This window comes from Sceloporus occidentalis, unplaced genomic scaffold (genome assembly GCF_023333645.1).
Source record: "Sceloporus occidentalis isolate IW3139 unplaced genomic scaffold, rSceOcc1.0.p SCAF_20, whole genome shotgun sequence".
Lineage (NCBI taxonomy): Eukaryota > Metazoa > Chordata > Lepidosauria > Squamata > Phrynosomatidae > Sceloporus > Sceloporus occidentalis.
Genome location: NW_028317000.1, coordinates 13101415 through 13118086, shown reverse-complemented (window position 1 = coordinate 13118086; position 16672 = coordinate 13101415). Strand labels below are relative to the sequence as shown.

Sequence of the window (16672 nt, the reverse complement as noted above, 5' to 3'; positions counted from 1 at the left end):
TGTTGAGGATTCTGTGGATGTCCAAGAAGACAAACCAATATGTACTTGAACAGATCAAGCCTGAACTCTCCCTGGAAGCCAAGATGATGAAACCGAGGCTGTTGTACTTTGGCCACATCACTAGAAGGTGCGAATCCATGGAAAAGACAAATGATGCTCGGAAAGGTAGAGGGCAGCAGAAAGAGAGGAAGACTACATGCCAGATGGTTAGACTCAACCAAAGAGACCTTAGGTCTGAGTCTGCAGGAGTTGGGAGTAAGTCAGAGGATGAGGCAGCAGCTCATTCGGATTAAATTAATTTAGAGAAGAGGTTCCCAAACTCTGGTCTTCCAGGTGTTTTGGACAGATGAAATCCAAAACACCTGGAGGACCTGAGCTTGGGATTCAGAGGCATTACCTCCATCTTAGCTCTAACACACACACTCACATACACCATGTATACCCACAAAGAATTAGGTGGTTCATATTTACTGGATTTCCCATACAAGGCTTTCTTGGGTAACTCTATGACATGGAGTATGGTCAAGGGCCTTTTTCTTCAACCAAACTATCCAAGCTGATCTTCATCTCATCTGATGAAAAACCAGGATATACCGAATCTTCCAAACGCTCCAAAACTCAGTCACTACTACGGGAATAGTAATCCAGTGTTTGAAACTGCAACCTTAAATACTACTGAGCAGGCAAACTAGGAAATAACAAAAGACTCTATGGAAACATGTTCATACATATATCTGCATTCTTGTAGACCTGTAAAATCACAATGCTAAGGCAACTTCGCCTATCCATTCTCCATTCTGGATTCCATCAAAAGTTTGCTTCTGCTCAGTTTTAAAAGCCATAAAATTTCATCTCCTTTCTTTTGGAACATTCACAAACCATGGCACAAGTTGGATGCTTTTTAATATATATATATATATAAAGGCTTTTGTGACAAAAGGCAAAGAGGAAGAACCCAATTGTTCTTTTAAAAGCAAAGCAGTACATCATGTGGGCACTGCGAGGCCCTCCAGGTGTTCCTGGACTACAGCTCCCATCATCCTTTACTACTGGCTTCCCAAGTGCTGCTGATGAGAGGCGCAGCCTTCCGTTGGGTGAGCCACAGTTACTCATCCAGGCACTACATGAATGTCAGGATTTGAGGTAACATTGGCTGGCAACCTTGAGTTGCACAACTATTCCTGGTTGCAGCCAGACATCAGTGTGCCCTTTCGGGTTCCCATTGTGAGACAGATGAACACATCATCTGCAATAAACACAAATGTCAAGTGTGAGTCCATGTACTGCTTCCATATGAGCTCTAGGATCCCGAGAAAAGAAACGGTGGCTCAAATGCACGGAGACATCTGCCACCATCACCCACACTCCTTTCCTCCCTTGGTCCAGACAGCAGACACATTGCCAGATTTATGCATAAATGGAATATATTAATATTATTAGGGCCTCAGATCAGAATGCCCGTCTAAACAGAATAATAAAAAAGCACATTTTTTTGGAATGCAGCGAAGCGCATCAAATTTGAAAGAGTCTAGAGGCGGGCAACCGGGGCACTCTTGATGTGGCTGGACTGTCACCCCCATCGCTCCTAGCCAGCATGGCTAGCTGGGCGTTGTAGTCCCAAAAATACATCTAGAAGACCACAGTTGCTCCCTCCTGGTTTAAGGTCTGATTCTGGCCCCCAAACAGTAGGGAACGGGAGTTGTGGACATACTCCCGAGAACCCTCCTTCTTGGACCTGTGGCCACCAGCACCGATGGGACTGGTTCCTTGCTTCGACTGGTCAAGACACCTGTTTCCGGGAGCTCTTGTTCCCTCCTTCTTGCTGAAGGAAGACGCAGGAGGGTAGATCCCCATTTGCACTGAGAAAATGTGGCTCTGAACTGAGATAATTTCAAGATTCACCATTGAGAGGCCTCCTTAAACATGAGTTGACCATACGTGTGGTTGGGAAGCTCAAAAGACATTCAGGTTGGCACTAAAACCATACTCTTTTGTGTTTGTTTGCTGTGGGTTTCTGTAGGGACTGGAACCAGGTCGCTGGCGCCCCTTGGTACACTTACCACACAACAACATCCTCCTCTCAAACAAATAGACTCAACTGGAGCAACAAAACCATACATAGTGAAGAATAAAATCAGCATCCCTTTGGGCCTCGCCTCCGGTTCCCCATCAATTGGCACCAAATTTCCAACATCAAAGATACGATGGAGGACTCAAGAAAGTTAGAGGCAATTTGAAGGAAGGCTCTGTTGGCATGTCCTCCTCTTCCAGGTGAGAGAAGAGCTTGCTTCAGAGCTTCCCCAGATCTTGGATACATCCAACATTGATGTCTCCAAATGCCACCCTACTTTCCCGGGTCTCTAAACTAATCACAAGTTTCTCAAGACGTTCGCAACGTACAAAGTTATGATCCCATCCGTTATTTTTGACCTGCCCAAATGGAAAGGTTAGGCATCTACTTTGCAGGAGCCTGCATTCCGCCTCTGGATGGGTTCCCCCCGCTACACAAATTTCAACACAACAACACACCCCCGGCTGATTTTATCCTCCCGATTCGCAAACGAAAAGCAGGTAACAACTCGAAAGGAAAGCAGAGCAACACCAACCAAACTGCCCGTCCCCAAAAAAGCCCCACACCAACCCACCCCATTGAGACATTCCCCAACAGAAGGCAACACAAACAGTTCCAAAAGGAAAGTAAAGAAAGGAAGAGTCCCAAACAGAGCACACCGTGAAAAAAAGAAAAAGAAAAGCAAGGGAAGGGGAAAGAAAAGGAAAGACACAGCCGCAAAAAAACCAAGCCAAAAAGGAAGGGAAGGAGGGGAAGGAAGAAAGGTATCGTCATCACTCACTCTCCAGCTCTGTGTGTTTAGTGCGAGTATGGCAGCCGCAGATATGTAGGTACAAGCAAGCAGGAACAGGGGTTTTTTGCGGGGTTCTCAAATGTTCAGGTGTTTTGTTTTTGTTTTGTTTTTCCGTTTAGTAATAATGTTTTATACAACAAGTTCCAAGAAGCACTGTGAGCCAAGCCGATCTTCCTTTCTCTCTCTCTCTTTCTTCTTCCTTCTCTGTCCATCGCCGGTCTTGGTCCCCGCCATTGTCCCACTGTCTGTCTGTCCAATCCTTCCGAGGCGCGAGAGAAATTCCGTCGACATGTTGGTTGGGTGGGTGCCGTTGCCATTCAGTTGAGGTTGGGTTCCGATTTGCCACGTCCTCCTCCTCCTCCTCCTATTCCTCCCCCCGCTGCCCTGCCGCCATGCCCCACCCTCCCCACTCAGATGAAATACTCCTTCTTGTCGTCCCCACCGGTTTGACCTCCCTCGGCATTGATGATGGCCGTGTCCGCATCCGGGGCATCGTCCGAGCCTTTGGCCTCATGGGTCAGGTAGGTACCTGCGTAGAGAGGTCAATATGTGAGGAGTCGCTTGGCTTCAGAGTTATCTTAGAATCATAGAATCATAGAGTTGGAAGAGACCACAAGGGCCATCCAGCCCAAACCTCTGCCATACAGGAACTCTCTGGTAAAAGGCAAGAATATAATCTGTATTGGAAGCACCGACCTTCTCTATTGTCTCATTCATCCAGCCTTTAGTGTGAGCACAGTTATGTCTGCTGGGATTTGGTAAATCCTTTGGCATTGTTTTCCTTTGCTACACCCTTTACATCATTTGATAGATGACCCTAAGTTTTACCCTCGACTTATCCACGGGTCATAGCAAAATCCATAATTTTGGTCCCTAAACTTGCCCTCGACTTATACGTGAGGTTGACTTATAGTCGAATATATATGGTAATTGCAGAACAAAGCGCGGCAAATGCAGGGGTGAGGAAAAGCACATGTTATGACAACCAGACATCTTTCTGTTAAAGGGATGAACAGAGACCAAAAATGGTCCTGGAAGAAAGTCCCATGCAATAAAAAGCTGTAAGGGGAAATGGTTGGAACCACTGAAAGTAAATGATTAGATAGATAGATAGATAGATAGTAATTTGTGCATATTTGCATACAATCTACCTTTGTGTCGGATCAGATAATGTCCCAAAACAATGAGCAAGATAAGGAGAAGGAAGACAATGACAGCGACAACTCCGCCAATAATAGCATGGTAGGGACTTCCGGTTCGCGTCATTGGACTGGCGTCTGTTTAAAAGGGAAGAAAGTGGAAGGTTTTAGGAAAAAGCAGGAAAATTACAGTCATGGGTTCAAAATATTAACAAATGTATAAATTCCAAAATTGATGTTGCCATTTTATATAAGGCACACCATTTTACCGTGCCATTGTATTTAGTGGGACTTGAGCATGCACGGATTTTGTTATCCACGGGGGACCCTGGAACCAAACCCCAGCGGATACCAAGGGCCCATTGTATTACACGTTTCTCTTTTTTGTGGGCTTCTCTTTGCCTTTTCCTAGCACCTTTTTCAGATTCCCAAGCCATAGTAGGGAAGGAGGGGGGGAAACCATCAAGAAGAAATGCGGCAAGACCAGGGTCTATGGAAGGCATGTCGAAGTCTATCCCCGGTTGACCATGACAGAATTCATGTATTTTTAGAAGCAGAACTTTCAACAAGGGAAGACCCATCCATCATTCAAGGGAGGGATTTAAAAGAAATAAGATGTGAAAGGAAAAATAGGATTGTGGGCCACAGTTATAGGAAAAGATAAGACGATGCGGTGTGCTGGTGCTGGTTCTAGGACACCAACCGCATGTTCCTGAACCCTAGTACGTAACAGTGGTGCCATGATGGCGGCTTCCTGTCCACTTGGGGGCCGCCATCATGACATAAGTGATGCACACGCACAGATGTCGCTGCATGTCGCTTACATCACTGATGCTCACTTGTGACGTCTGCCGCACAGATTTAAAAGAACCCATTTTTTCCGTGTTCTTTTTGGCACGGAGAGACGTCGCACAGTTTGGGAACAAAAACAGGCAGCTCTAGCCCACCCTTTTGGGGAGGTCTGTCCAGCCCCTTCCTTCTCAATAGATACGTATAGGATAGCAGTTACAGACGGGATTGCAACTCAACGTTCAACCGCTGTTAATGTACTTAGTACTGGTTGTGTAATAGCCAAATCCTCTGTGTACAGCAGACACACAAAAGCAAGTATCTAAATAAAGCGAGCAGCGTGCGGCTTGGCCATCTGATCTCAGATATCAGCTCAAAATGTTTTACTTGATTGGGCATTTTGGATTTGAATTGGTCTGACATCATTGATCTGATTTGTTCTACCTGGTGCCTTCTTTGCGCGGTCGCAATGATGTAGTTTTTAGCTGTTTTTAATCACGTTGCGTATGGTTTTAATCCTCTAAACTGCCCCGATATCTGCAAGGATTAGGAGCAGCTCAAAAACGTTTAGGCAAACGAGTAAAAAAATTAATGCCATCAACAGACATGGTCCTTTCCGAAGCTTTTCAATGCACTGCATATGCGTGCCACCCGGTTCCCTGAATATAATGAAGCAATGTACACAAATGAATCAACCTCCCTGATCTCGCCTCCAAATTTTGCTTAAAGGCAATTTCAAGGTGAATTTGGGAGCGCCCGTTTGAACCGAAATGGCCATAGCAATTTGGAGATGTTGAACAAGCAAAAAGGGTATTGTTTCTCGACGGGGGTTTCATGCATCTCTAATCCTGGAAACTGTTCCAAATGCAAGGAAATAAAGCGAAAACACTAGAGAAGCTCATGTTTATACAAAACAGGCATTGCTATCTCAAGATATGAAAAATTCTTAGATATAGCCTTTAAAATCAGTATGTAAAGAGCTCTTAGAGCACCTTTGAGACTAAGTGAAAGAAAGAAGTTGGCAACATGAGTTTTCCTAGACTTAAGTCTAATGCATCCGAGGAAGTAGACCTAAGTCTGCAAAGAGAATTCTGCTGCCAACTTCTTTCTTTCAGTTAGTCTCAAAGGTGGTATAAGATCTCTTGCCATCTTAAAGGCTATGATGTTGCTTTGGCGGATTTTTATCAAGATAGCAAGGCATTGCATCGACCTTATAGTTGCCAACCAAGGACCACCATCCGAGGTGATGGAGAACCAGCTTTGCGATAGACCAAGTCTCCCATCCAGTGCTTACCATTAACGTCCAGGTTGTAGCGTGCTATGGACATGCCCATGAGGCTCGAAGCATAGCAGATGTAGGTCCCGCTGTCGCTTTTGTTCAAGTTAGGGAAGATGAGGACATTGTCTTGGGCTTCTGGGAGGGGGACTTCGGCACCTTCCTTCTCCCACTTGTAATTGTGAGGACTGTCGAGGAGAAAAGAGGTTGAGAGTGAGTAAAATCAGAGGTAGAATCCAAATATATAATCATGTCAGTCTGTGGAATCAGTATGCAGAGCGATCTTGTAGCACCTTTGAGACTCACTGAAAGAAAGAAGTTGGCAGCAGGAGCTTTCCTAGACTCCAGCATTTCGTAGCACTCAAAGGTGCTACACGATCTCTCTATGTATAAAGTCATAAATAGCAGAGGATACAGATGAAACATGCTAAAGAGATTTGGGAATTGTGTTAATAATCCTAATACAGGCCGAGTGTTCCTTATTCAAAATGCTTGGGACCAGAAATGCTTTGGACAGAAGGCACATTCTGGAGAGATTTTGGAATGGTATTAATAATCCTAATACAAGCTGAGTGTCACTTATTCCAAATGCTTGGGACTAGAAGCGTTCTGGATTTGGGAGTTGCTGTTTTTGAGATTTTGGCATATTTGCATATAGATAAGGCGGCATCTTGGAGATGGGACCCAAGTCTTAAACATGAAATTCATCTAAGGCCTCATTCCCACCACCTTTTAAACTGGATCGCAAATCGGTTCGACCTGGTTCAAAGGACCCTGGTTCCGACTTGAACCGAATCTCCGAAGCGATTCGGAGAGGGGGGGCCATGCGCCAGACCCATTTAACCCGTGTCTTTTTGACGCTGATTTTCTCCACGTCTTTTTGGATAAATCGATTCAGCGCAAGTGTGAACCAGGCGCTAATTTGAATCGAGTTGAGCACCCATAGATTTATGAGGGGTCCAGGAACCATAACCTCAACGGATACCAAGGTTTCCTGAAGCTCTTGAAGTCCCTTTGCCTTAAACTCTGGCAAACTCTGTGCTGGGACGCTGGCACATGTGCCCACAGAGAGGGCTCAGAGTGCCACCTCTGGCACGTGTGCCATAGGTTCACCATCACTGGTTTAGAGCTTTAAAGGACTAAACACCAGCATTTTAAATAGGGCCTGGTATTAAGGTCACCACCGCAACTGGTACCATATACGTGCTACACATCTATCGATTTATGCATGTGCACGTATCCATATGTTCCAACCGTTCGGCCCCCACAGCTTTCCCGAAACCCACCTTGCACATGGTGAGCCATAATTAGGGACTGTGTTTAAACTTCGCTCAGCCCACATTTTGAAGCAAACCAACTTAATTCACACTTACCCGTCTTATATATACAGACCAGAATGCAATTATCTTTCCATCTCGCAATGCTGCTCTCAGCTCAAAAATATGCATAGGAAACTCACGCTCGAAGGGCACGTCGCATACAAAAGTAGGCATTTTATGGGAGCATGAGTGCCACAATGCATATGTTGCGGGGCAAACGTGTGCCGTTGCAATGCAAATGTTTGCGCAGAATTGGAATAAAACAGGATGGAATAGACTTGCAGATGGCACGCAACGTTGGCATGGACCAGAAATTATGAATGTCTGCCATCTCTCAAGTTTGTTTGTAAGGACTTTGTACAACACATTGCACATTGGAATGATTTTTAGAAGTAAGCTGCTTTGATTGTTTGGCAACAGAAAAGCAGGGAATAAATAAAGTTGTTATTATTATTATTATTATTATTATTATTAATTCAATAATAATAATAATAATAATAATAATAATAATAATATTTCCACTTCTGACTTCATTGGCTAATTTTCAGTCAATTCCTTCTCAGATTTGTATGCATTTTTGTAGTGGCAGTGGTGAGTGTAATGGGGATTTTTTGGTGGGAAGACCCAAGAGAAAAACCCACTGGGTGACACTGGGCATGTCACACTCTCTCGGCCTCAAGGGAAGGCAATGGCAAACCTCCTCTGAACCAGCCTTTGCAAGAGAACCGCATGCTAGGTCACAGACTGCACTTTCCCCACTACTCCTGGTTTACTCCCAGGTTCCTCCAGCCACCGTCGGGAACGGGGGGCTCATGGGACCTGCAGTCCAAAAGAGGTCTGGTCAAAGGAAAGAAAGGACTTACATGGGGTTGCCTTGTCCATCACAGTGAAGCTCCAGGTTCTCCCCTTCTCGCGGATGCTCGGGTTTCGGTTCAATTTTAGCGGTTGGCTTATCTGGAGAGAGGGAGAAAGGAGAAGAGAAAACCTAAGACTTTGATCAAGTCTATGGACAGCTGTGGGGTTCACCATCAGAATAAAGAATAAAATCCCACAAGCCCCCTCCCTCCTTAACCATGACTTTGGAGACCAAGGTTTGAATCCTGGCTCAGCCGTAAAACCCAGTGGGTGACCATGGGCAAGTCACACTCTCTCAGCCTCAGAGGATGGCAATGGCAAACCCCTTCTGAAGAAACTGGCCAAGAAAACCCCTTGATATGGTGATCCTCCACCATAAGTTGGCAACGACTTGACGGCACACAACGATAGCAACAAAGTTAAATGCAACTTAAAGTAAGAAAAATCCAATGTAAAGCTAAACTAAGCTGTTAGGTAAGGCTTAGCTGCTAAGCAAAGTTAAATGCAACTTAAACTATGAACTACAATTGTTGCTGTTGTTGTGTGACTTCAAGTCACTTCTGACTTATGGCAGCCCTAAGGGGAACCTATCCCGGGGTTTTCTTGGCAAGGAGATTTGCCATTGAGGCTGAGAGCGTGCGACTTGACTTGACCAAGTGGGATTCATGGCCAAGGCAGTATTCAAACCCTGGTTTCTTTTACTTAAAAGCAAAAACATCAATGAAACGTGTGCAGGTCCCTGACGTGGCACATGAACAAAACAAACTTTTAGGAGATGGGGAGATCTCAATTTGGAGTAAATGTTTGGATTGTAGAGCGCATGAAGAAGGTTGGCATGGCTGGGTCCCCTTATACCTTAACCAAAAAAAGCTGAGCATCTACATCGGTGGTTCCCAACCTTTAGGGGTTTTGAACTTCAGCTCCCAGAAGCACTAGCCAAGTTGGCCAACGGTCAGGAATTCTGGGACCTGAAGTCCAAAACATCTGGAGTCCGAAAGTTTGGTCTACATAGACAAGTACACTCATCCCTCCATATTTGCAGCTTTGATATCTGCGGATTTGATTATTCACAGATTTGATTCATATGTTCTCTCTAGGAATATCTAGGTCCTCCAGTGCAACTCTATGGTCAACTTTAGCTAAAGGGTGCACTGAAAGACCTAGAGATTCCTAGAGAGGACGCTCTACTAGGCCTTTGTAGCTCCTCCAGCGCAGTTCAATGGTCAGTGACTGTTACATACAAAACACTGCTATCTGTTGGGAAGTGGACTTGTCTGAGTTTTGCAGGGACGCGTGATCGACCGTGCAAGTGACTTCCACGCCATCATCTTCTTTCCCGACCGCAAATTCAACGCGGCTGCTGACGGTGAAGGTTTTCCCATTGGAGTCTTCTTCCACCTCTGAAGGATCACCTGCGTTTTTGGAAGGAGGACAAAGAAACGAAACAAGAAATTAGTATCTTGGAGAGATTGCAGGAATGGGAGTGCGAGATATAGAACGGCTTGGATTTGAGGATCCTTAATGGCTCAAAGAAGGGTGACCAGGTGTCATAGAATCATAGAATCATAGAATCGTAGAGTTGGAAGAGACCACTAGGGCCATCCAGTCCAACCCCCTGCCATGCAGGAAATCCAATTCAAAGCATCCCTGACAGATGGCCATCCAGCCTCTGTTTAAAGACCTCCAAGGAAGGAGACTCTATCACCCTCCGAGGGAGTGCATTCCACTGTCGAAGAGCCCTTACTGTCAGGAAGTTCCTCCTAATGTTCAGGTGGAATCTCTTTTCCTGTAGCTTGCATCCATTGTTCCGGGTCCTGTTCTCTGGAGCAGCAGAGAACAAGCTTGCTCCCTCTTCAATATGACATCCTTTCAAATATTTCATCACCGCAAAGGAGGACAAGGTGCCGCAAAAGGTACGGCATCCAAAAACTATGTAGGACACGACCAAATAAAAGCTAAAAACGCCACTATAGATGTAAGATAGAATCATAGAGTTCGAAGAGACTTCAAGGGCCATAAGGTCCAACCCTCTACCAAGCAGGAATATACAGTCAAAGTACCCCAAACAGATGGTCACCCAGATCCTATATAGACTGGCATTATATGCCAGCTTGGGGGCATGGCATATAGAGCCATCAGATGGTACTTCTGTCTTTTCCATAGTTAGTCTGCAAATCAAAATATCATGGAGGAAGCTTATCAAATACTTTGCCAAAATCCAGATAAATGACATCTATAGCATACCCACCATCTACTAATCTAGTGACCTGGTCCAAAAAAAGATATAAGGTCCTGAACAGGCATGCCAAAATAAAGCTGCATCAGGTCACTTTGGAGGCATGCTGTTTAAATGATGCATGCGTCCTAAGAGTCTGGAAGCTGCACCAAAGCCACACTCCAGTCCTAAGCACAGCTTTGTCACACCTTCTGGCCTCTTAAGATGCATGTGTCATCTTACTGGTAATTCCACCTTCCAAATATGTTGCCACATCCCAGATGGCCTTTTCAGTGGTGGCCCCACGGATGTGGAATGATCTACCTGAGGAGCTCCATCTGAAACAGTCAAAAAGAGGCTTAAAACTCTTCTTTTTTGTCAAGCCTTGCCCCCTGAAGAATGAAGTTATCAACCCTGTTGCCATCAATTCCCTGCTTACGCTTGAAGGCGAATGATTGTGCTTAGAGTTCTGTAATTGTATGGTTTTAATTGTCTGTACACCGCTTTGATCTGTGGAAAAGCGGTATATAAATAAAATTTATTATTATTATTATTATTATTATTATTATTATTATTATTATTTAAACAGTATACCTCCAAAGTGACCCGAAGCAGCTTGGTTTTGGCCTGTCTGTTCAGGTCCATACAATTAGTTTGGAAGGATATACTCTTGACAAACCCATGGTGGCTCCTACTAATCCTTGCATTGACATCAAGATACTTGTTCTAATGTTTTTCCTGGTGATGACACTTCCAGTTCAAGGTGCTGGTGTTGACTGCCAAAGACCTCAACAAACTGGGACCTAGATATTTATGGGAGTCCGTCTCCCTACATGTATCCACCTTATTCTTAAGATGGAGAGACCAACCCCAGAAACATAAAGTGCCAAGTTCATCCACATTTTTGGCACCTAGTAAGATCACGGTTTGGGTTTCACTCTACCAGAATGCAAGATTGCTTTGGCGTTAAATTGTGTACATTGCTAAACTGTTTTTTTTTAAATGAATCGACCGACTGTAAATCCCATACCAAAATCTGGTATAAAATAGAAATAACGGAACACTGTCTCCATTCTCAGAGACAACATATCTCAGTGTATCTTATGTTTCGGGGCCACGAGCGAAGAGGTTGCTTTTCTGCTTTGGTAGCCTAGTTGTCATTGCCAAAAAGAAAGATCGACTTCTTGCCACCTACTTGCCAGTGGTTTGCCATTCTTATGCCACCGGAGCTCGGCGGCTGGCTTGCTGCCAGAAGAGACGCACATCAGCTTGGCCATGTCGCCTTCTTTGAGGGGATCCGTGTAGCCGAAGATCTGAGGTTTTTGTGGGATTCCTGGAAGGAGCAAGAGATAAGAGACCGAAGATTAGCCTTACAAATCCATAGCTGCTCTCTAAACCTGAAACAATGGAGGTGGAAGATTCCCTTTCTAATCTTTACATAGTATCCACTGGGGTTTGGTTGAGTATGTGTTGCAATGGCACCTCTCCCCATACTCTCTGTTATCACCATCCCCTCCCTTTACATTGCCATGTCTCACCCAAGACGGTGACAATGGCCTTTGCGGTCCGCACCGGCATAGTGAATATGGAGCAGGTGTACTCCCCTTCGTCCGCCAGAGTCGCGTTGTCGATACTGATGGTCAGCTCATTGGGTGTTGACCTCTCCAACTGGATTCGAAGATCTCGCAGTGCTGGAACATCAGGGAAAGAATGAGCGTTAAAAGAATGACGGAGGGGGGGGGGAAATGGCCCGTCTGCAAATTTTGTTACAGCAGTCTCATGTTATCATTGTCTTAATGCCAAACTCAAGGCAGGCGAGAGAATTCTGCCTCGCTTGCAAAAGCTCATAACGAATGAGGTTTCTGGATCTCACCGCCGTATCAAAAAACGGAGATGGAGGGAAGAGTTAGAGAAATCTGCTACCTACCGAGTGATTGACTGACTAGGAAACTTTGTAGTGACATGTACAATAATGAAAGATATTACACCGGAGACAACAAAACCGTGCACTGGCAGAGCGAGGAACAAAAGCATGAGATGTGATTTTCTGTAGTGACAATCTGTGACAAAGGAAGAGATTAAAGTCTTGCTTGGTGCCATCCATTTGTTGATAAATTCCTAGTTGGACCACCAGAAAGCTGGTTTTGGAGAGTTTTGAAACTTTTGCTAGTGCAAAATGCAAAAGAGCCGTCCATGCAATTGTATTTCCCATTACTATAGGTGGGTGCGAAAACTGGACTATGAATTAAGCTGATAGTAAGAAAATCAGCTCATTCGAGATGTGATGCTGGAGAAGTGCTTAGAATGCCATGGACTGCTAGGAAGACTGCTAGAAATATAGCCTGAACTCTCCCCAAAAGCCAAATTGACTAAAGGGATATGTCATCCTTTGCCATTATCATGAGACACCTCATTGGGTGTTGACTTCTTGAAGGCACACAACAACAATTGGTTATTGCATTGTCAATATTGGCATTGTCTGCCAGAGTTGCATTGTCAGTACTGATGGTCATCTCATTGGGTGTTGACTTCTCCGTTGGGTGTTGACTTCTTCAAGGCACACAACAACAACAACAATTTGTTATTGCTGTTGTATACCAGTTTCAGTAAGAAGCAAGTGGAGTAATAGTATCAACAAATCATGACACATCAACACCAGCTGCCAGGGACCATACAACCCACCTCCCTTCAAGTTCAAGCAAAATGGAGTCCGGCTCCTACCTCTTTTTTCCCCAAAGTAGAGGGTCTGCTGGGCAGGATTGGACCACTGGAGTGAGGAGTCATCGGGGTCTTCCACCTCACACCGGAGGACCACCTTGGAGCCTGCAACTACTATTTCATCCGACGTCGTCGGCTGGCAAGCTGCGGAGAATTAAAAGAGAAGATGGCTGTCAGAATTCAGACCTGCATCTGGAAAAGCACTTTTCAAAATTAATAAGTTACAATTCTAATTACACTTTAGGACAACACTTTACTTTCTTACTATTCAAAGGCACAAATATGGAGGGCCAACTGTAGGTGCTTTTGTAGGTACCTTTTCTTTAAACCAGCAAACCCAAACCTTTGGTACGAAGCATACTTAAGGAGAGACGCTACCGTCCTGTAACCAATCCATTAAAAACAGTACAGTGCAACCACTGAGTAACTGATTTATGCCTGAGTTACTGCAAAACATAATTTAACTACAAGCCATTTACGATTCGCAATGCATCGCATCTGAGATCTAGGTCACTTCCAACACTTCACAAGCTTATTACGGCGCACTGGAGCTGCGTCACATTAGACTCCATAGGCATAGAGGGGCTCACATGATGGAATGGTGACGTTTCCTTGCATGTAAAAAAACAACGTAGCAACAAATGTGCACTTTTCACATGCTAGGTTTCTACATTAAGGGAAATCATACCTTTATGGAGGAGTTTTCCCAATCTAAATTCCCACTTGCGCTCCAAGCGGCAAAGCCCAGATGTAGATCTCACCACTGTGAGATCTGCATAAAGAACAGACTGTTCCATTCTATATTTAATACTTTGAAACAGCTCAGCCCAAAGTACTGAGAGTAGCATAAGAGAAAAGGAAGAGTGAAAAGGGAGGTCTGTCTTGCAAATGCAGAATGAGAGGTAATGCCTGTTGTCCATTTTGCAGGCCACTGGCCACCATTTTGTTTCATCCCTAAGGTCCCAATGGTGGCAGACGCTCTGATGGGGTATTTTGAATTGAAAGAGGTAGGCATCGCTTTTGTTGCCTCCGCAAGTCTGCTCGAATCGTACAAATCTCACTCCCTCGCTCCCCAAAATCTCCAAATATTTATCGGCTTTGATTGATAACCCGTCTCTCCGCCAAAAAGGCACTCAGCAAGAGCGGCTTTCAAATGAAACATATGCACTTAAAATATAAATCACTGTCAGGGAGTTGCATATGCACCTTGCCTGCCGTAAAATGTCGGGAAGCTGGTACGATGATACAGTAGAAATGGCTATTGCTGGGACACGGTGGTCTCAGCTACGGGAGGCAAGTATGAGTCAAGCCTATTCAAGGTTGTTTCCGTGAAATGAATTAAGATGTACAACAAAGAAGGGGTGGTATGGCAATGAGAGGGACAAATATGTTTCAGCGGTGCAGTGGTTTGAGTATTGGGCTATGACTCTGGAGACTAGGGTTCGATTCCCAGCTCAGCCATGAAACCCACTGGGTGATCTTAGGCAAGTCATACTCTCTCAGCCTTAGAGGAAGGCAATGGCAAACCTCCTCTGAACAAATCTTGCCAAGAAAACCCCAGGATAGGTTCGCCTTAGGATCGCCATTAAGTCGGAAACGATGTGAAGGCACACAACAACAGCCAAAAACAGCAGCAAACACACACAAGTCCAACAGGGTCCCTACTGCCATTGATGCTTCTCCATAGAGACTTCTTCTGCAGGACTGATGGGATCCCAAGCGCCTAACTTTAAGGCATCCTCAGCAACAGTTAGAGACTTAGTTTTTTGTGGGTTTTTCAGGCTATGTGGCCATGTTCTAGCCCAAAAAACCCACAAAAAACTATGGATGCTGGCCATGAAAGCCTTCGACTTCACACTTAGAGACTTGGTTGGCTCTGGGCCCGGTTCTGGGGATAGCAATGTCAGCTGTTTCTGCAACCATCACTATCCTTCAAAGATATAGCCATGTTAGCCTCATTCCCACTTACAAATAAATCGGTTTGCGATCCGAATCGATGGATCAATTCGACAGCAGAGCGTGGTTCCCACTACGTTTGCCCCGATCACACTTCCCCCCTGTTAAATAACCCACTTGTGGTTCACATTCACAAATGAATCGAGTCAAAATGGACCTGCTCTGGCCGGCCGAAGGGCAAATTTCAATCAATTCCAATCCGCATCTGGTTCACACTTGCGCTGAATCGATTTATCCAAAAAGACTAAAAAAAACAAACCAGTGTCAAAAAGTTAAATGGGTCTTGCGCATGGCCCCCCTCTCCAAATCGCTTCAGAGATTAGGTTCAAGTGGGAACCAGGGTCATTTGAAATGGTTCAAACCGATTTGCGATCCGGTTTAAAAGGTAGTGGGAATGAGGCTGTAGACTTCAATCTACTTCCTCAGGTGCATTCGGTGGAGTGGAAGCCAGGCACAAACATCTTCCCTATCTTACTCTTAAGAGCAAGGCAGGAGTTATGTGGTGACAGCAACAGGATTGGCAGAAGACAGCTTGCTAGGTTCTGCAGTGGATACTCAATACTGTATATTGTAATATTGCCTTTTCCCTCTTCCTTGCATCCATCAGCCTGAGCATAGCAGAACCAAGTGGCACCACCGCAGCGCTTCAAAAAACACACAAGACGCTCAGCAATTCAACTGAACGTTGCATGCTCCAGGATCACCATCAACAAAATGTTAAAATGGTACTTTCATCCCTGATCCCTTACAGTTCTCTGAACCAAAGAAGCGCTCCCTTTCTCAAGCTGTTGACTTTGTTGTCTCCTTTCTCCGTGGGTGTCTTGGCGAAGCACATTCCAGCCCTGCCTTGTTAGCCTGGGCTATAGGGAGGAGTGGGTCGTGGCCCCCAATTCCTCCCTTCCTTTGCTTGCCTGGTTGACCCAAGTGAGAAGTAGCCGGAGAGGGGAAAAGGCCTTTGGCAGATATCCTTGGTTGCAAAGCCTTAGCTGGTCAAAGCTCCCCTCTCCTGGTCAAACAAGCAACCCCTTGTCTGGGCTCAGCTGCCCCCACATCGCAAAGCATGCCCAGTTGAGTTTCAGCACATCGCCCTGAACAATCACCCACATACCAGGGCATCAAAAACGCTTCGCATGGCAAGGGGAAATGGTGAAGGAATGCGCCCGAGTGGGCGCTCGGATGTTTCCTTCCTAACCCCTTAATTCATAAGAACCTAAGAAGAACCCTGCAGATAAAACCAAAGGCCTGTGGAGCTCGGCATCTTGCTTCTGACGGCGGCTACCTTTGCGGTCCCAGGAAACCTATTTAAGCAGGGTTTATGGGGAAAGGCTTTCACCTGTTATTCCTCCTCCAAACGGAAAGGCATCCTGTGGCACCTTTGAGACTAACTGAATGAAAGAAGTTGGCAGCCTGAGCTTTGGTAGACCTGAGCCTACTTCCTCGAATGCATTTGTTGGAGTGGCTTTCCATTCCACCAAATGCATCCAAGGTTCAAATCTACAGAAGCTCATGCTGCCAACTTCTTTCTTTCAGTTAGTCTCAAA

General features: G+C 45.2%; 1 protein-coding gene across 1 annotated transcript in view; it reads right to left on the bottom strand.

The window, feature by feature from the left end:
• Positions 1-910: 910 nt before the first annotated feature.
• LOC149302054 (cell adhesion molecule 3-like) overlaps positions 911-16672 on the bottom strand; it is an 81623-nt gene continuing 65861 nt past the window's right edge. Inside the window, exons 2-9 of the mRNA XM_089483450.1 lie at positions 13179-13319; positions 11996-12148; positions 11653-11790; positions 9484-9654; positions 8251-8341; positions 6087-6256; positions 4016-4141; positions 911-3393 (exon numbers count right to left, since the gene is read on the bottom strand). Coding sequence (XP_089339576.1) covers positions 3275-3393; positions 4016-4141; positions 6087-6256; positions 8251-8341; positions 9484-9654; positions 11653-11790; positions 11996-12148; positions 13179-13319 — 1109 coding nt within the window. The 3' untranslated portion in view covers positions 911-3274. The remainder of the gene's footprint in view (positions 3394-4015; positions 4142-6086; positions 6257-8250; positions 8342-9483; positions 9655-11652; positions 11791-11995; positions 12149-13178; positions 13320-16672) is intronic.